The following is a 21,099-nucleotide window of genomic DNA, read 5'->3' on the forward strand; positions in this document are numbered from 1 at the left end:
ACACAGGTCAGCCACAAACACTGGCTTCCTTCTTACAAGTCCCATGAATTCGTTCCGGGGGAGACTGGATGCCCGCTCTCACCTGGCTCTTCTCAGCACCCCAGGTTTTCCATTTCCAATGCTTAGAAGTTTTGTTTGTGAGGGTCCAAATGTGGCAGAAACTATTTACAGGCTTCTATGTTGCACTCGCTGCTGAGGCCAAAGACGTTGGCTGAACAACTGACCAACCTTTCCAGGGAAGAGATCTGAAGCAGAGAATGTGAAAAAACACCTTCCAATCTGTCAGGAACATGGAAAAAGCTGCTGTCTCTTCTGTAATGATGGGGGCCCGAAAGCATAGCATCACAGCATCTGGTTAACCAGCCACCAAAACTTCCAAACCCAGAGGTTGGACCCTACTGTTTTTCTTTAGGAACACAGAGCAGCAGTCAAGAGTAGGACCACAGGGCTCTAGGAAAACTAAGACGTTAGTGGGCTTTTGGGACTGTCTTTGCAACACAGATTTATACCACATGGACTTCAACTAGAATCAACTGTTCAAGGAGCCAAAAGAAATCATGATACCAAGAGGTGTTGTGTGACAGTCTCTTCTCATAGTAAAAATAATTTTGAGTGCTTAGCAGAAACCTGGGAGAAGGGAAGTCTTTCTGAAGCTAAAAGCAAAACCACCATTCGATAGTCCCTTCATTATGTACCCCAGGGAGACAGAAAATTCTCCTTTTAAAAATCAAGTGGTTTAATGTACTTCTCTCCTTGGTTATATAGTTTAGAGCATGAGAAGTGGCTTTAGTTCTATGGAACTAAGAATTAAAACTCACATTTCCCTGTTTACAAGGCCTTTCATTTGTCTGCTCTGGTCTTTTCATGGGTTTCCTCCAACCACCCCATTTCCACTTCTACAGCCATTCCTGATTCCCAACAGGTCCTGAAATGATATTTCCTCCCATGGGGTTGTCCTAACCGCCCCCAGCCTGACTCCCCAAGCCTGTCCTGGCCAGAGACAATGCTCAATAGCTCTCAGCTGAGGTCACCAGCATGCCCAGCACAAGTTCCTCCTGTGACGTGACAATCATTAACAGTTGTCTCTGCATCCTTATGTCCTTTCCCCTTGGGCCCCTTCCCCAGGGAGTCCTGGAGAGCCACGTGCCCTGAGGTCTGCTGCAAATGCTTCGAGTGGTGCTCAAATCGGCAGTACACAATTCATTATGGCCAGTAAAACAGACTTGAGACTAACACCCTGGAATCCACTGAAAGAAACCGGCATTAGCATTAACAGCTGCTTTCAAACAAACTGAAGCGACTGAAGTTTTTATGCCCAAACCAGTGAAATATGTGAGTACCATGGATGAAATACCCGATAGGAACTAAACATACTAAGAGAAACTCAGCCTGCTGTCCATCACCGAAGAGAAAAACCTCCAAGCAAAGCAGTTTCACAAACTGTAAAGAAACTGTCCTTTTCCAAAAAATAATGTCGCTGGATGACCCAGATCAAGCCCGTTCAGGAGATTATGTAGGTTAGGAACGTGACTTCTGAAGCCCAACTGGCCTTGGTTTGAATCTGGGCTCACCTCTTTACTCTCCATGTGACTGACCTGCAGCTCAGTTTCTCTCCTGTATCCTACAAAAGGGCGATGATGGTACTGTACTCAAGGGACTCTCGAGCCCACATTTTAACATCTCTGAAATCTTTAGTTGTGAAATTGCTTTTGGCCAGGCCACAGTCGCGATGTAGTTGTCACTGCTTGTGCGTACATGGACTTGGCTGTTTCTGGTGGCAAGAGTGGACAACTGCAGCCTTTCAGTATTTGGGTCCACAAATCACTGTCCTGATTGATGGGAAGCTTTCGGAATGCCTTTTACAGTGAAATTCACTTTTCTTTTTATATGCATACAGAGTGATATAAAAACTTGTCTCAATTCCATATTACATCAATTCTGCACGATTATTTCATATTTTACCATCTCAAGTCAGGATGTGTCACACAATTAAGCTCTGTTTTTTGTTCCTGGTGGTATACAAAATGGTATGTCTTACAAATTGATGGAGTGTTAGATTTGTTGAAATAAAATGACTAAAACAGCTCTCTATGTAAAGTATAAAGTCTAAATTGAGTTTTTATTTTTTTATTTATTCTTATATATTTTTTAAAGATTTCATTTACTTATTTGACAGAGAGACAGCCAGTGAGAGAGGGAACACAAAGCAGGGGGAGTGGGAGAGGAGAAGCAGGCTCCCAGAAGAGCATGGAGCCCGATGTGGGGCTCGATCCCAGAACCCTGGGATCATGCCCTGAGCCAAAGGCAGGCGCTTAATGAGCCACCCAGGCGCCCCTGAATTGAGTTTCTAAAAAGCATTATGTCATTAATTTAACTGGCAGCAATTTCTTCTTAGTGTTACATAAAATGTGCATCTTATACTGACGACATTGTAGGTTCAAAGAAACACAGCAGTACTTAACTCAAAGGATTGTGAGGATTCAATGACTGATAGTTTTGTTTACAATGGTGCCTAGATCATGCTAAGTTCTAGGTTTTTAGCTATTAACATTAACCTATCAGTCAGGGGGTTTGCTATAGATTGAAAGATATCCATCTATATAAATTAAAACTTTTTATAAAATCTTTCAACCTAGAGAGGTTTCCTACTCCTCCCACCTTATCTCAATGCCCAATCTTTCGTGAGGGCTACTGCATGCCAGGAACTGCTTCTGTTCTCATGCAAGTATCAACCATAGATTTGGCCTTTAAGACTAGAAGAATTTCACCAGTAATTACATAGACAGGAAGAAAGGTAATGCCAGGTACAGAGAGGAATCAAGAGAAGGAAAATATTCAAGCTCCATCACTTAGCATTTAGCAATTTGACCTCAGAATAAGCTTTAACCTCTATGCTTAGGTTTTTCATCTGTAAAATGGATTGAAGGTAAATCCAGTCAGTGATGCTGCCAACACGATCATTTCCATTCTCCATCTAGCTCCTGTTCACAAGTGGCAGGTGGGCTCAAATTCTTAACTCTTGGTGAAGGCGAGGAATATGAGAGGGGAGGTGAAGCTGGGGAAAGAAATGGCAGGCTGTCTCAGGAAGTGGGGAAGCAGGAGGTGGGTTAATCTCAGATAAGGATGATGAAACAGGCATCAACTATCTGGGAGATTGCTGGACCCACTCTGTTATCCTAGAAATACAAGTCAGATATAGGACTGACTCAGAATTGTCCCATCGACATTTCAGCCTGGGTGGACATGTGCCACCACGTGGTGCCAAACTAGAGAATGGACTTGGGACTCTACAGTTAGACACTTGGAATTCTTGGACAGTTAGTTGTACCAACTCAGCCTATCCTATCTTTCAGCCTGCAACAATGCAAATCCATTTCACATTACTGAATTTTTGTTCTGAACCCCACTTACTGTGGGGTTTTACTGTCACATCTACTTCACTGGACTGTTGTGAGAAATCTTAAATGTTGATCCAAGTATATAAAGTGCTTAGAATAATGCTTGGTATTTTGTAAGCTATTAATACATGTTAGCTATTACTCTTATTATTGGTATGATATTAAACACATTTAATAACCAGTATGGCATTAGCATCAGATAATCAGGAGACACGTTCAGTGTGAACATAACTATGAGTTCTACACGCAGGGATCACAACTATTGCCGCTCAAGCCATGTCTCAGAGAATAGGTACAATATGTTCATGGAGAGACAATGAATGAGAAGAAAGGCACATTAGAGGGAAAAAAACCTGAAGTATCTATATAATAGCCTCTACGTTGTTTCCTGTGACTGAGTCAACGGTGGAAAAAGAAAGGGGAGGAAGGGAGGGAAGGAGGGAAAGAGAGAAGGAGGGAGGAGGCTGCAAAACTAGGAGGTTGGGGCCAAGTCATAAAGGGTAAGGGTTTTGGTACTTTATGCAGCAAGAAAGAAAACCAGCAATAGATTTGTGTAGTAGCTCAGCAAAAGCTAAAGGATGTATTTGGTTATGAAGTTCAAAATAAGCAGTCTGCCACACTCCAATATGGGAAATGTTTACATTACAGTTCATTTTAAAGAACATATGCACACATACTTTAGATAGCTTTCATTGACCAAAGTTGAGAGGAAACACTTTGTAGCGAAGACCCCCCAAAATTTATTTAAGGGCCTATTTTTATTTAAGTAGTGTTCATTTTTTAAAGTATTTTCCTCCAGTACAACTCTAATTTCAATACCAAAATTTCTCAAATGTTGATGAAACTCGAAGTTTCCAAAACTGTGATGGCAATGGACTGGTGCTATGTGCATGTGATGAAACCAGCAGCAACACAAAGTCAAACGCAAACGAAAAGTGTTTTTTACAAGTCTATAACGGCAACTCAAAGCTGCACTGGCATCAAGTAGGAATTAAAATCTCTAGTTAAAGCCAATGAGGGTTTACAGGTTAGTTTTGAATTTTACTCCTTATGTTATTTCAAATCAGAAAACTCTTGATACACAAACTCAAAGAGGGTGCAATGAACATCTGTCAGTTTTGTATTCTCAGTAACTGTCTTGCCTCTCCTATTCCCTACCCTCTTCGTTTTTCTCATAATTTCCCCTTCCTCCGGGGTATCTCCTCTCTGGATCAGATCAGGAATGGAATGTGATCGAATGTGAGCAAAATCAAAGTTCTTTCCCAAATTTTACATAACTTGCTGCCATGCTTTGGTTATGATGGCATAAGCTGACACTGTCAATGGCTGCCATCTACCATTCTCACCTCACTGCCTCCCTCCCCATAGAGAAAGTCGGCCTGAAAGAGAAAACCAACCCAGGAAACACAAATCAGAGCTAAGTATGAGAGATGGAAAGATGGCTTCCTAGGGTGTTTGGACCAAGTCATGCCTGGACTTCCCTGTATATGAGCCGATAAGTTGCCACTCATGTTTACACTAGCCTGAGTTGAATTTCTGTTACTTGCAAATGAAGAACAATTGGTTAATAATCAAAAGTGTACAATATCTACTTGAAAATAAATTTTAACACAGTAGTATATGATTAAATAAGAGCAGACTAGGTATCTTTACTTAAAACTTAATGACTAATATGAAATCAGGTATAACACACTGTATATGTCAACCACATTAAACCAAATGTATAAAGAAAATTGTTGGCATTAGACCTAGGTGTTTAACATTTCACTATACACCGTGAAACCTGAATTGTACTGCTTGCTACAGGGAAACAAATTGGCTCAACTACACTTTGGAATCTTAAATATCTATTATACTAACTCTCTTTAACTCCTATTTATAATATGAACAGGTGCAAGCTTTGTTTACTATAATTTATGGCTATTAATTCCATATATAATAATTAGCAATTATGAAAGGCCTACCTTGCCTTTGAAATCATTGTTTAAAAAATAAAGAAGGCCAGGTGAAGCTTTCCTCCTTTTCAAATGTGATTCGTGAACAAAATGCAGGATGTTGAACTTAACATGGGTCAGGAAGTTTGTTTATTCATCCGAATTTGTCAAGAATCCAAATGGAGAGGGCCTCAAAAAAAAAAAGAAATTAAGTTTTACTACTACAGACTTCTAGGGCTCTCAGTGAATCATTTCCACTTCACCCCCTCCAAGCAGTTGTCATAGTTATTCACTCAAACATGCTTATTGCAAATCCTGTGGGAATAAATATGTATATTAATCAAATGAGCTGATAGTTATATTTAAGGGAACTATGCCAAATTCCTTCCTAAGGAAGAGTCTATAATTGTAAAATCTGATAGAAGTTTAGACTATAGGGATGGCAAAGATGCACTGGATGGTGCAGATGTTCTTCTGCTTTCGTTTTCCTCCTAGGCAGGGGCAAGTACAGGATAAATCCTTCGGTCGTCCAGTTTTCATTTAAATTCTAGGAGACATGGAACTCAATACTTTCTTTGGAAACCAGACTATGTCATAACAGATTTCACTATCAGGAAATTGCTCTCCATCCTGCTATTCAGATCATATGCTCCTGGTGTGTACTTTATCCCACTTTTCCCACTAACAATGCTGTGACACATTTGATTCAATTCATCCTATTTCTTGTCTGTGTTGAGAAAACAAATTTCACTTTTAGATTAAATACGAATCCTTTGAAATCCCATTTATTTGTCTCCCCAGAAATACTGTGAAAAACCTAATTCTACACAAACCTTTCACTGTATGAGTCAGATTCCTGAAGTTGCTTTCGGAAGTGTACCTATTTCTCAAATTGCAAGGCTTATTTTCTATGAGTCACAGTTCCACTATTACTTTTACACTAAGGGTCTTTGTGGCATTATTATCTTTGGATTCGCTTCTCCAGTTTTGACCCCCAGGTTACATATATATTTGTGTTCTACAAGTTTCTCCTATGCTCATCCTCTCATTATTAGTTCATATTTCTATTTTTCCCAAGCCTCTTTAATTAATGCCTCTGGCTTCCTTTTGGTCTAAAACTTATTCCAATTATAAACTAAAAATGAATTCACCAATTTCCCATTTTATCATTGTTTTCTTAACCATTAAGTACACAGATGCAACACAGATGTAATAATCTTTTACTCTTTTATAGCCATATTGCAATTTCATAACTGTATAAATTCCAATAAAACTAGGAAACTTTAATTTCAATATGTGAGATCATAATGTATACAGAGCTGCCATAAGGTATAAATTAAGCCATGTATATACATAAATGCACATATACATTCCAGTAACACTTTGAAGAGTTCCAAGTGTTTCTTTCTTTAGTTATTGCTGGATGTTTCAAAACAGCATAAAACTGCTCATCACAACACCCCTGTGTGGTAATGAGGAGAGTGGAACGGGAACAGGATAAAAGGCACAGAATTCATAATAAGACACAGCTCACTGTGCAAACAAGGAGAGCCAAATTTGTGAGCACTGATGGTTCAAACAATGAGAAGCCAGTGATTTTGTGAACTGAATATAAGAAGTAATACTATTTATTTATCCCTTACATGTGACACTGTACTAGATGATACCCAAGTAAAAAAGACCCACTTGGTCATCTCAAGAGGATAAGTTACAAATAAACCCGAAAGGCAAGAATGGGCAACTGATGGATCAGTCCTCCTGTGGCTACATGGTGTGTCACACGGCCTTTATGTTTAGTGAGGTTCCACTAATGAGACTGCCAACTTTGTGGCTAACACAGGTGATCCTTGGGCTTGGTCTTGCATCAAACTAACAAACAAAAAGTGTTTTCAGCCTATGGAATTAAGCGTATTAAAATCCTGGGCCTAACTAAAATAAGCATTATGCTGGTCAGGTGCAGAAAAAGGGTTATTACTAGGAATAAGGGCCTTATAAATCAATCCAAGAGGCTAGAAAACACACCTTTTTCAAAAATATTTTTAGATTGTTTAATTACTCAGAGAAACAACAAATTTCAACCACCCACTGACAATATCCCAGTCATCCAACAGCTAGTCAATGCATAGTCAGTCCTCTGCAATTGTCTGGGAATTTTCGCCTTCTTCCTCCAGAAGAAGTGCTCAATTTTCATTGCCAATGTTCTTGGTAGATTCACTTCTCCCTGAAAAAAATAAGTAAACATACATTCAAGTGTTTATACTGTTTCTGTTTAGCTTGTTCTGTTTTTCCTTTTTCTCTCCTCCCTTCTGATGCATACCAACAGCACTGCTCATGGGGACAGACAAACCATGTCATGTTCCAGGCAGGCGGGATATACAGTTCTGGCCACAATAAAGAAACGATGTCTGAGAGTGGCAATTTTATTTTGTGAGGAAACATCCTTCTTGACTCTGTGGAAGACTTGGGAATGGTCACTTCACAGTGTGGTTATGATCCCATATTCGTACCACTGAAAAGACCACTATTATCACGTAGGCTGGCCAAATGTGGTTGGAATAAATTTTTCCATAATTTTTTTTTTAAACTTAAAATTGAGGGTCAGTGTATGCTGAGTGAATGTGGGCTGAGAGAAGACTAGCTAATCGGCTCCTTCCTTTCATAGGAAAGATAACTCAGAGCAGAAATGGAGCTCCTTTAAAGGAGCTGTCCTGACTACAGTAAGCAAGACTGTGAATCACTTACTAAGCTGAGAGTTCCGTAAGGAGAGAGACTAGATCTTTCCTCCCTGTATCTAACCTCCCAGTGTAGCTTGTTGCTGAATCAATATGAATGCAAGTCAAAAAGAGTAACAGCTCGATTTCATTGCTAAAGTGAAGCTAAAAGGAAATAATATATTAAAACACTATGAAAATTACAGTTAAAATACAGATTATTTTGCTTCAGGCTTATAGCCACTTATTTCCATTGTGTAGTGAGGGAAATAAAGCTCAGAGGCAGAGTAAATGCTCAAGGGCCCACAGCTTAATAAGAGCTGACGCTAGAATCATAAACCTAGATCTTGCCTCATATTCAACTGCCAAGTTCCTTGGGTTTTGTTGATGGTACTGAGATTTAAGATTGTCCCATCAACCAAAATGTTTACTGAATCCTTTTTATGAGTAAAGTACTGAAACAGGTTCAATCCAAGATATAGTCCTGACCCTTGGGGAGTTTTATAAACTCTAGCAGCATTCTTCAAGTACCTCCATGATAATACAAGTCAGTTGTTTCTCCTCTGGCTTTCTTTGCAATTTATACACATTTTATTATAGTACCTATTGCACTGTGAAGTTTACATGTGTGTTCTTGTGCCTGAGATCCATCCCCCCACCCCCATCCCAATATGTCACACAGTGAAAGACAGGAAGAGAAAGGGGGGTAAGGAAGAATGAGGGGAGGAGAGAGGGAGGGAGAATGGATGAAAGGATATATTAGCCCAATGAGAGACTAATGCATGAGTAGCTCCTATGCTGTATGTACTTTCACTAATTGAAGTCATCAGTTTTGGGTTGGATTCCTTTTCAAAAGGCAGAGACACTTTCTATTGGAGTTATCTTAGAACAACAGGGAAATACGTTTTGCTGATATTTTTAAATTAATGGGGCTTTGAACTACTGCAGTTTGGGGAACCGCTTCTCTTTCTTTGCTTCCTGAAGTGGCCTGTTTTCTTTTTATTGCACTCCATTCTTTTTTTCTTAAGACTGAAAAGCAGCGTGCTCTTAACATTTAAATTTACTGGCTAACTTTGGCAAATAGGGAACTGTGAAGCAAGTAACACCATTCTGAGCACTTCCCACTGGACTGATACAAGATGGGTGACCAGAACTCCACATTTTCAATCTAGTGGGCTACCTTAACTGCTCAATCTTTTATAGTCAACCTTTTACATTCCTTAAAAAGCAAACAAACAAAACTTGCCTATTGCCCATCGATACTGGCAGACTTCTGAAAAGAAATTATGGCAATCTACAACCATAGCAAACATTATAACAATGATCGAGTGTGAAAACTACTGAATGCCAGCCCAGAAACACATTTTTCCCAAACTAGAAGAGAGACACCTTGTGCTATGAACTCAAGATCAAAATCCAACATTTTTGCCTCCGGAGAGAGAAGGAATTTCAAGGCTTTCCAAAGAAAATGCCCTGTTCTTATATAACCCTCCTCCTGCATTAAGGGACCACCCCGCAGAATATCCAAAGCTATGAGAATGTACAAAGAAACAGATACCTTGAAGCTCAAAGAAATGCATGTACAAAAGACCCGGCATTATTTTAAAGTGAGTATATTTATGATGTGACAACACTGGTACGGTCCCTAAGATCCTGTCAGGCCCTCTTTAGTTTTTTGCCGCAGCAGCTCTAAATGATCCTGTATCCTGAAAGCACTAGTCACTTGTCTTCCTGTAAATAAGTCAAATATCATACACCCACCAAAAAATAGCAAATTTTACTTAATCAAGTTCCAAGTACATTACAAAAGTAGCCTTTTCATTTTGCTTCATTACAGGAAGCCTTCCTTCAGTGTGCATTCCTCAACAAGGTGAAAGACGAGCTGTGTGTGCTCTGTTTATTTACACAGACATGTTTGCCCTGGCTAGTAACCCACATTACTAAACAACTTTCCCTGAAACCAACGTTTAGAGAACTATGTGAATTATATTAAGGAAAAAGTAAGGTTTTACATAGCTTAAAAAAAAAAAAAAAGCAAAACTGGTCACTTAGAGCACACTTGTAATTTGAGAAAATAAAATCAGACATTCTCAAATTGTGAAAAATGTAAAGTCAAGAATTAATCTAAGGTTTTGGAGGCCCATAACCAATTATTAGAAATTTCACGTTTGCTAGCTAAAATTCTACTTTCAAATTGTGATGCTGACAAAATTTTGGCCACTTTGAAAAAAAAAATTTCTCCTATTCACTTTTGCCAAGAAAAAAACCTATTATACACATGTAAGAGAACACCTTAGAACAAAGGTTACTGCCTATTTCAGCCTATACTACTGGTGTAACAATAAAATGTAACCACATGTTTCAAGTAATATTATTTAAAAAATAGATTTCAATCCAATCCAAGGATTCACTCGTCCTCCAGAGACTGTTACAATGAAATGTGGCCTGTAACTATTATTCTTAGCTGAAAGTGGTATCTAATGGTTTTGAGCTGAGTCATCTCTCTCCCTTTTAAAAAGTAATTTCTGAATTTTATTCATCTTCTAGAATTTGCATTCAGAAATACAAGTAGCTTACTCTAAGTAAGTTGGAAATATGGATAAGCCATTTTAGAGACTAAACTTATACATATACCATTTTCAGTTTTAATACTTCCAATTCTGCCACTCATCAAAGAGGGACAATTATCTACTTTTAAAGAATCATTAAAATGACAAGGAATACAGCCAAAGAAACAAACATCAAGGAAAATAAAACCAGTGCGTTTAAAAAAAGGAGATAAAGGTCAAATCAATGGCATTAGCTTATTCTAAACACAGTCCAAATTTTAAACATGACGTCCTTTCAAACATTATCCCTTTCTATAAGGTAAGATACGAAAAATGTTTTATAATCCCTCATTTTAGGAATCTCTAAAGAAAGAGTTTTAACTAGAGAGTAAATTTACCTGATATTGGACAGACTGTTACTTAAAGGCTATTAGCTTGAAAAAAGACAAAAACATGTAGAACTCCTAAAAGGCAAAGAATGTCGTTTTATAGCCATTCAAACTTGTCCATTTTAAATTGATATTGTAAATTATGTGCTCTCAAACACGACAGAATCAGCAGCTCATTCATCTGGTTTTTTACATTAACTATAGCTAGCTGTAGAGCAAATTCAGTTAAGCATGTAAATACAGGGGGAAAACAAATATATAAAAAATAAAGACAGTCATGTAATTGCTCAAGTTCACTAGAGTTATTCTAAGCATTACAGGAACAAATTTACGTTTACCTTGGTGAAGAACTTCCATGTCATGACTGGATTCTTTCAATACCACATGTAATGTTGGATACTCAATGATCACTTTGTTCCTCAAATTGTCACGGAGACTTTTGTAAGGATCCAGTTCATAATACCTTACAATAAAAAAAGCAAAACAAAACTAAAAACACCCTTCACATTCAAAGTTACTAATAAATAAAATATATCAGAGGCCCTTATATTAAAAATTTTTTAAATGTTAATGACATTAATTCAATAGTTATTTCCTTATAATATAGTAAGTTTAATACCTCTAAGAAAACCATGTAAAAGTGCTATTAATACAGGTTCTAAAGCTAAATCAAGAGCATATCAAATACTCTGACATTAGAAAAGCTTGAGAACAAGTCATTTTCAGATTAAGGAATAAAGACTAACTTTTATACAATATCTACGGTTTAATGTGCCATGAATTCTTCTTGGAACGGGCAATGACTAGTTCAAAACTCAAATTCCTCAAATATATTTAGTTTGAGCCTTAAAAGAAAAACAAAACACTATCCCATGATAATTTCCAGTAATATATGGTGTTAAAATAACTGGCTACAAATACTTTCGTAAAAAGTTAATTCTAATTATAAGCAGTTTCCAGAAATTTACATTGCCATACAATTAAATTTGGCCTTCCTTTATTTTGAAGTAAAAAAAAAAACAAAAATAAAACAGGGTTGAGTTTCTAGATGAGGCTAAAACACAAAATTCAAGGAATGCATAGTTTATAAGTCATGGTATCATGATGTAGCTGTCAAATGTGTCATAGGTAATTAGATGCTAATGTTCCTTAAGGTATGAAACTCTTAAGTCATTACTTAAACAAAGGGGTTTTTTTTTTTTTTGAGTTGATTAAAGATGCATTCCCCTAACATTCTCCCCTTGCTTGCTTTCTGGGGTAGCAGAGAAAGAGGTGGAATTTCATCTAGCTCACTAAGAGTTGCATATGGGAATGTGTTGGCATGTGAATATCATGTCACGTTAAAGAGGAAAAAAGTTGAGAACATGTCCACCAGTGTAGTCATAATTCTCCAACTTTTTTCTTCCATCTCCACCAATGACAGATGATCTTCACATGCAAAAATACACATCCTAAGGGATACCCAGACTGATAGCTCTAACTCCATCCTTTTCCCTCCCACTCAGGAAAGCATACTGGATACAAGTGATCAAGACTGAGGTTATCACTGGAATACATTAGAATCTGCTGTAATTTTGTTAAGTGTAAATCATTTGCAAACTTTGCTATTTCCTAATTAGTAATAGATTATTTGTACCGTAACTCGCAGTTGACTGAGACATGCAGTGCACTTATGAAGAACTCCCGGTGTAGTGATTTCTCTTTAAGTTTGTTCCATGGAATACTTTTCAAATAAGGGGGGAAAAAAGTGCTTAACAAAATGCAAAGACAAACCCACTATAGAAACTGATTTTTTTCAGAAGTAGATGGCAAGTGGAGAACTGTACTTAACTTATGTTTGCCTGACTACATTCCCCACCCCTGGAATTCAATTCTTCATTTTAGAATCACAGACATTTTTTTATGTTAAAAAAAAAAAACATGAAATGCAAAATACTCAGTTTTCCTAAACCAGCCACCCTAGTGCCCATAGGCCACGGAATGCATAGTCTTTTCCCTGTGTAATGTAACACAGATGTGCTTACAATACTTGAAAAGTGGTTCCAGCATTCAAGGATTAAATGCTTCACATCTTTTAAACATTATTTCCCTTTGAAATAAGCTGTGTCTTTTTTTTTTCTAACGTTAGCAGTAATTATACATAAGAGAGAAATGAGATTGAATTAGATATCAAAGGTTAACTCTTAAAGTTAAATATAAAATGGATATAACCAAATTTTTCTTAGGAGAAAATAAGACTTGAATTCTCAAATAGGAAATTTTCAAATAGTATCCTACAATCACTTGATGTAACTTACCTTCTGTGAATTTAAACTGAATCATAAGACTTCTATTAAGAGACATTTCACAAATAAGGGAATATTTTCTACTTATTTCAGTTTTTGATAATTTTCAGTGTAGACTTAATATTTTCGGTAATCTGTTTCTTTTCATAATATTCAATCATTAGATTTCTCTAGATTTCCAAAGCTAAATTAAAAAAAAATTCTTCAAAAGCCATATGGTAACGGGAAGCCTAATATTCTTGCTGATACAGTATAAAATATGTTCCCAGCAGAGGAACATTTAGAGATACTTAAAAATTACCATGTAATAAGTTATACATTACTTCAACCTTAAAACTACAATGATTACTTGTCTAATTAAAAAAAATTTTGGTCCCTGTTTCATGTGTGTAGCAGGCCCTTTTACTTTTCTTTCTACTTTAACAAAGCACTTAGGATGCAAAGATTTATAAGAACTTATAATGAATTATTTTTAAAATACTTTATTCAAATACAGTGAAAATCTGGTATGCTGTATGGTTTTCATTAGAACCGCTGAATTTTATTTAGTGTTTACCCTAAAATGTTCCAAACTTCTAATCATAGCAATATTAGTATTGAGTGTCAGTAAGCTTCTAGGCTTCAGCTTTCAAGTCTGTTAAAGAGGCTGGACTTCACTAGATAATCTTTTAGTTGAAATCCTGAATTTCTTTATTTTTCTACTACTAGTGGTTACTCTTAGTCTACCATTAAAATCTGCCCGTAAATTTAAAAAGAAAATTATGAAAACTTTATAAAGAAAAGCTATCAAAACATATGCGGTAACATTTTGTGACTTGTAGTTAAATGAAGCAGCAACTTTTAGTGGCTGCTTGGGTTTGGGGTCCAACACTGTGAGTTAAAGTCCAGGTGCCATCACTTACTGGTATGTGATTCTAGACAAGTTACTTTACTTCTTTGATCCCTAGTTTCCACACACGAAACTGGAGAGAATGACAGTATCACTTCAGAGAGTTATTGTGGGGGTTAAATGATAAAACACAGAAACTGTTAGCTCATTTACTTCAGCCATGAACAAAGTTTTACATTTGTATTTACTTAAAATAAAACACATTCTGATAGAAACTTTAGTTCAGGACACTCACTGAACTTCTTCAGAGTAACAAAGAATGGCACTTACTATGTAAGCACAGAAACACGTTTGGCCTTTTTATGCATTTTACGTTTTAAATATAGAATTACAACTTTCAAACTATTATTTTAGATCACATTTACTTCCAGGAGGCTAAAAGTACTTTGAATGTTTCTATTTCTATTATCTTTAGGCAAGTTGTAGAGTCCAGCTTGGCAGTGCCGAAAACATTTAGGTCTTAGTTCTTTTGTAAGCCTTTAAATTACTGAATCCTAAGGGACAGCTTTATCTGTTTGAAATTTTCTCAGACTCTGGAGTTCCCATTAGTAGAATGGCTCTGCTACCATAAGACAAACTACTTAGGTTTGGAAGAATTAAGACACCAACATTTGTCTTTTTTTTTTTTTTTTTTTTTTTTTTNGTAGGGACCCTCTCAGACATTTCCTCTTGTTATTTCACTTGCTCACCCTCACAGGCTTGCTAGCTGACCCTGCTCCAGGTGGCTTCACAGGGGCATTATAAGGGCAGCATGGCTCAGTAGGCTAAACAGGTGTTACAGTGATTGACATTATATAAATAAAAGTTGTCTTGATAGTCAATATGCTTTTAATCTTGGCTCTGTTACTAACTTTCAAAGAAACTGGCCAAGTTCTCAACTTCTTCCTCTATTTTATTTGCATATTAGGATTTAAACAAAATTTCTCCTAACTCAAAAGAAGACAGAATTTAAAAAAGTCACAAACCACTTTATTTCCCATTGCTGACACTCCTTAGATCATCTCTTTCCCCTCCTAAAAAATACTGAAACTAAATATGAATATTCTCCAAATTTAATAATCTAATAGTAGTCCCTAGGCCACAGAACTTTTTCCACAAAAAAATAAAGTCACTGGATGAAGTGATCACCAAGTTGACTCCAGCTTTAAAATTCTACAAGTTTTGATATATTTTTTAAAGATTTTATTTATTTGACAGAGAGAGCGCGCGCACAAGCAGGGGGAGTGGCAGGCAGAGGGAGAAGCAGGCTCCCCGCCAAGTTTTGATATTTATGCGTTATTTATAGCTCTTCAGTTATGTTCTTAACCGGTCCATTTATTTTTCAATCTAGATTTCTAAGTTAAAAGTGCAATTAATTGATTCCAAATGTACAAAGCCGAATCTTTGGCTATTAAATTTTTTTAATATATATATATTTATTTATGTAAATACATAAAATATATTTATTTATATATGTTTATTTATGTAAGCAAGCTCTATACCCAGCATGGAGCCCCAAATTAACCTTAATATAAGTCAGTTATTTGATAGTTAACTGTTTTTAAGGTATGGCTCATCCTGGCATTAACTGAACTATGGTTTTTTTTGGTTTTTTTTTTTTTAAGATTTTATTTATTCATTTGACAGAGAGAGAGACAGCCAGCGAGAGAGGGAACGCAAGCAGTGGGAGTGGGAGAGGAAGAAGCAGGCTCCCAGTGGAGGAGCCTGATGCGGGGCTCGATCCTAGAACGTCGGGATCACGCCCTGAGCCGAGGGCAGACGCTTAACGACTGAGCCACCCAGGCACCCCTGAACTATGGTTTTTTGAATCAACTGCAAAAACTAATTGTTTGAGATTCACATTTATCAAATTCCTTGAAAATAATACAACCTTATACTAAACTAATTTTAATAAAGTAGAAAGTGAATGGATTAGGGAAACAAACTGGTTTTCAAAATCCGAATGAAAGGAATAAAGAAATCAAATCGTTAAGAAAGACCCAGGATAGGAGAAAAAAATACATAAACTAAAACATATAAAACCAAACTAAGTACAAGAGTCAGAGAGTTTGAATTTTTCTGTTTAAAAGAAAAAGTTACTATTTAAAATTCTTCCAAATAATACTATGTCACAATTTTTGCAATTCATACAGTCTAAGTCAGATTAGAAATGGATCTTGACAAAGCTGAATTTTTTCTTACCTAATTTCTCTTAGTTCTCATATTACCAAAAAAAAAAAAAAAAAAAAGCCAACAGCAGTTGAATCAGTAATTTGCTGCACTTTGTTTTGGGACTTTAATATATCTATGTAAATGAGGACTACAAGTGCTTGATATGGGGCACCAGTCATGAGCTGGGTAGTGCAGACATATGCCTCCTCTTTCAGAAAGCTCAACAGTTCATAACTGCAGTGGTAAATTATTCTAGTTTATCCATGGTATGACAGCTATGGGATGTGGTAAAATAGTGACCAATTACGTATTTTAAAACTTTAAGGAGGGCCTTACAAGGCTCTTACTTGTTCTAGATGCCATTTGTTCAGTCTTCCCTGATCCTTACTGGAAGCTCAACTACTTTTAAATCCAGAAGATCTTAAGGTCCTTAAGATCTGAGACTCCTCAAGGGTACTCCATTTTCTTCATCAGTATAATGATGGAAAAGTTATCTATTCAACGGCTAGCTTGTAAAGATTAAATAAGTGAATTTAACAGATGAAAATGTTTCTAAAGTGGAACTTGTCCAACTAGTATCAGTAATAAGATTTTATACTCCAAAGATTTTTTATAAGCACTTCTAGCAGGGAAATGACATACTAGTCAGGAATTATGTTCATGATCTATAACAAGACTACTTAGTAGAAAAAGTATGATCTTGTAGACAGACCTAAGTCCAAATCCTGGCTTTGTAATTATAAATGGGTTTCTTTTGGGTAGGTAAATTTCTCAGAGCTTAACCTTCCTATCTTGTAGAGATATAGTATGTTCTTCATTACAATTAACGCATGTGGAAATGTAAACACTTATTCATCAATTAATTCCTCAAATATTTATTTAGTGTCTACCACATACAGGCGGTCTGCTAGGTAACAGAAGTTCACAGAAATAAATCCCACAGTTTACTGAGGGTACTAGTCAAAGAAATAATAATCACATTTCATTGGGACAAGTGTCATGAGAGAAATCTAAAGCTGAGTAGATACTCAGAAAACATTTTCTCTTGTTCCGTACCCACCTGCAGATATTCAGGCTGCACATATCTTCAATATCTAGGTACTTCATTTGCTAAGCCTACTTACCTCCCCTTCTTAACTGTTTCTTAAAATCCTTCTTCCTTCAAAGATTTTCTAATTAACACAGGGAATTTTAATTAGCCTTACTCTTGTTAATAAAACATATTTCTTCTGGTACTAAATTGAATATAAGAGTATGATTAGAACAGACTCTTAATCTTCAAATTTTTTTTTTTTTTTAAGATTTACTTATTTATTTGACAGAGAAAGAGTGCGCACAAGCAGGGAGGGCAGGCAGAGGGAGAACCAGGCTCCCCTCAGAGCAGGGAGCCTGATGTGGGGCTTGATCCCAGGACCCTGTGATCATAACCTGAGCTGAAGGCAGATGCTTAACCGACTGAGCCACCCAAGGCACCCCTGAATTTTCAATTTTTATTAGGAAGTATCCCTTTGCAAAATATGATCAGTTTCATCAGAGAAACTTATGCTTAAAGGTTAGTTCATGAATTGACTACACCACAGAATTATATCACTTTAGAACTGGCAAGAACTTACTCTAGCCTTTATTTTTTTTTTTGTCTTCCAGCTGAGGGCAATGAAGCCCTGAGAAATTAAGTATCTTACTCAGAGTCTCTCAAGGAGATGCAGGATTGGGGCTATAAAGCAGATTTTGAATTCCTTCACTCTACTGTTTGCTTGTTCACTTATTCCTCACTCAAAACATCTTTATTGAGGGTCCAACTTGTACCAGACACTGTTCCAGGCTCTGGGAAAATAATGGTGAACTATTAGGTACTGACTAGAGGTCAAGGATGAAGGCTTTTCAAGGAAGAAAGTATATGTACAAGGTAAATAAGAGTCAGGAGTAAGCTAGGTGTCCGTAGGACTAAGTGGAAAGTAGATATGGGAATATACATAGAATTCACAGTTGCGGTACTTATAAAAAAAATTAAAGAGAAAGGTCTGGTTGGAGGGGGTTGAGGCTCTTTAGCTAAAATGAAATATTTGAAATCACTTAGATGTCAACTAATCATATCATTATTGCCACTGAAGAGCATATAAAAGTTGGTTACAAATTACCATAGAATCAGAATGTATAAATTGAGTACATTGAGAATTAAAATGTATTTCCCAAGCTTTCAGAGAAAACTCTCACTTTATACTTCACATAATTCTTGTAACCACTAATCAATACAGTATATATTTGAAATGAGATCACTATGGGAAGGGTAGACTTACAATCTAGTAAGAATCTGACCATCATATCACTTTGGAACTACTCTTCAGTACAGCCTCTCAAATTAAAATTCTCAAGTTCACAGCTACTGAAACTTTAATAGTTGTGCTTGCATCTGTCCTGTAAATACTAACCCAGCTGTGCCAACTGGCTGAGCTTCAGCTTCCCTACAGCTAAGTTTATAGTTCTTATCATAAAACTGCTTCAAGCAGAATGCCACGCATAAAACCCACTGGATATATGTCTTCTCTGATAAAAATATTTAGTACCTCACTCTATGTATTGCCTTTATATGTATGGACATTCTTCGGATTGACTCTTAACATTTTTCTAGTCTTCAAATGATCTCTTGCTTCCTTTGTTCTAAGGTCTAGATCTGAAATGTGGCCAAAGGTTAATACTATTTTGAGCACATACTCATCTTGATCATGGCTCTCATCCTAAAAAATAATCAACAATCCAAAAAAGGTGTAACAAAGAACTGGGTTGGGTTTTACATAATCTAAGAACATGCATTATGCCCATTCATGGTATGTGCTATATTGAAGAAAACATACCAAAGCACTGGGAGACAAGCAGGCCTAGGTTAGGATCTAGGTCCCACCATTTGGTGGTTTCGAAGCTGCAGGCTCTCTATGCCAATTATAAGTGTAAAACTTACAATGCATGTATAATGTAACATAATCATAATGTATACAAAATGCTTACCAAAGCACCAAAAAAACACTGGAGGCACTCAATTAGAGGTTGTTATTTAAATTTATTATATATCACAAAAATACCTGTTTGCCTCTAGATCTAACCTTGATTTTAACTCACCCTTGCAGCAAACATTTTTTGTGTGTGTTTGGGAAAACTTATTCAGGATCTTCACACTTTTTTGGTTATATATAATATAGTTTTGGAAAACAATGATACTTCTGTGTGTGTGTGTGTGTGTGTGTAGATAGATATACAGATACATATTTTAAAGATTTTCTTTGTTTATTTGAGAGAGAGAGTGTGAGAGAGAGTGCATGCCCCAGTCAGGGGAGGAGTAGAGGAAGAGGGAGGGGGGAAGAATCTCAAGCAGATACCACACTGAGCATGGAGCCCAACATGGGGCTCGACCTCACAACTCTGGGATCTTGACCTGAGCTAAAACCAAAGTCGGACGCTTAATGGACTGAGGCACCCAGGTACCCCACTTTTGTATATTTTCAAACAGATTCTCTAAAATTTCATTTAAAATCTTTACTCACAAGTTTAAATAGATGCAAAGAACAAAATTTACTGTATGGTGTAAATACTGATTATTTAAAAATGAAAATGTTACCTCACTCTTAAGTAAACTCACTCAAATCTAAATACCATAGCAATTTGATACTGATATCATCCATTTAAAAGACAAATGAACATGCTCTTCTTTTTTTTTTCCTTTTTTCAAGCTCTTCCTTAATAGTTAGAAATCCTATATGGTTTCCTCTTCTCCTTGAACTTGTATTTCCACTCCAATTCTCCAAAGAATTTTACCCTGAGTAATGCATTTATGTTTGAAAATCTTTTATTGATTACCCATGTATGCTTTTCTGTAACAAAAATGTGTATATAAGCTAAAAATTTAATTTTATTATCTATGACCTTAATACTTTAATTGTTAAAAATATTTCTGAATTGAATAATTGTAATAATTATTAGTAAAAAATTGATCAAAACACAAGCATACTACATTTGAAGTATAAAATTTTTACTGGAAATGCATCTTGTGATGTCCAATCATGGATGATGGCATCTTCTATTACATGCAAGTGTGCTTACTATTTTAAGTACTCATTAACAGAATCAAATTCCAAAAGGAAAACAAGGAAATTTAAGTAATCCCATCTAGAGAGCATACTGCTGTCTTTACTAACCCTTCCTTCAGCAGTTACTTTCAAGGGATCTAACTAAAAGGCAACAATGGAGTCTTCAATTTTCATAAGACAAGACATCTAAAAGTAGTTAATGCTGTTCTTAGACATTCTGGAATTCCTTTAATGTTATCTGATAATATATTTAATTCTGTACCAATATTCTCAAATAATGTTAACTTCCAACAGCTTGTTTTCTAGTGGCAGGACATTTTAAAAAATCTTAACTTTTAACTGCATACTACAAATTTCTTACTTAGAATATCTTCAAAGTATATTTTTCAATTATTTTCTGTAAGCCTGAAATAAGATAATTTTATTTTCCAGTACCAGTTCAATTAGGCAAAGGGTACAAACTAGTATCTTTAAAGATGTAAAAATCTGATTTCAAAAAATCCATCTTAATATCAAGTTATATATTTCTTTATACATCTTCAACAATTCAACTGAATAAACTCTGCCAAATACTTATTATACAGAAAACATGTCAGACACTGTATGGGAACCAAAAATGTCCTCAAGGAATTTACCACCCTGGCTAGTGTTTCTCAAAGTATGATCACAGGGATAACTTAGGAAGCAGAGACTGTAAAAATACAGGTTTCTGCG

At 36.3% G+C, this 21,099-nt stretch overlaps 1 protein-coding gene across 1 annotated transcript in view; it reads right to left on the reverse strand.

Annotated features, from left to right (window-relative positions):
- Nucleotides 1-7,361: 7,361 nt before the first annotated feature.
- Nucleotides 7,362-21,099, reverse strand: part of ZNHIT6 (zinc finger HIT-type containing 6) — a 54,029-nt gene continuing 40,291 nt past the window's right edge. Inside the window, exons 9-10 of the mRNA XM_002919388.4 lie at nt 11,320-11,444; nt 7,362-7,553 (exon numbers count right to left, since the gene is read on the reverse strand). Coding sequence (XP_002919434.2) covers nt 7,513-7,553; nt 11,320-11,444 — 166 coding nt within the window. The 3' untranslated portion in view covers nt 7,362-7,512. The remainder of the gene's footprint in view (nt 7,554-11,319; nt 11,445-21,099) is intronic.

The sequence above is a fragment of the Ailuropoda melanoleuca genome, chromosome 2, assembly GCF_002007445.2.
Source record: "Ailuropoda melanoleuca isolate Jingjing chromosome 2, ASM200744v2, whole genome shotgun sequence".
NCBI classification, from domain to species: Eukaryota; Metazoa; Chordata; class Mammalia; order Carnivora; family Ursidae; genus Ailuropoda; species Ailuropoda melanoleuca.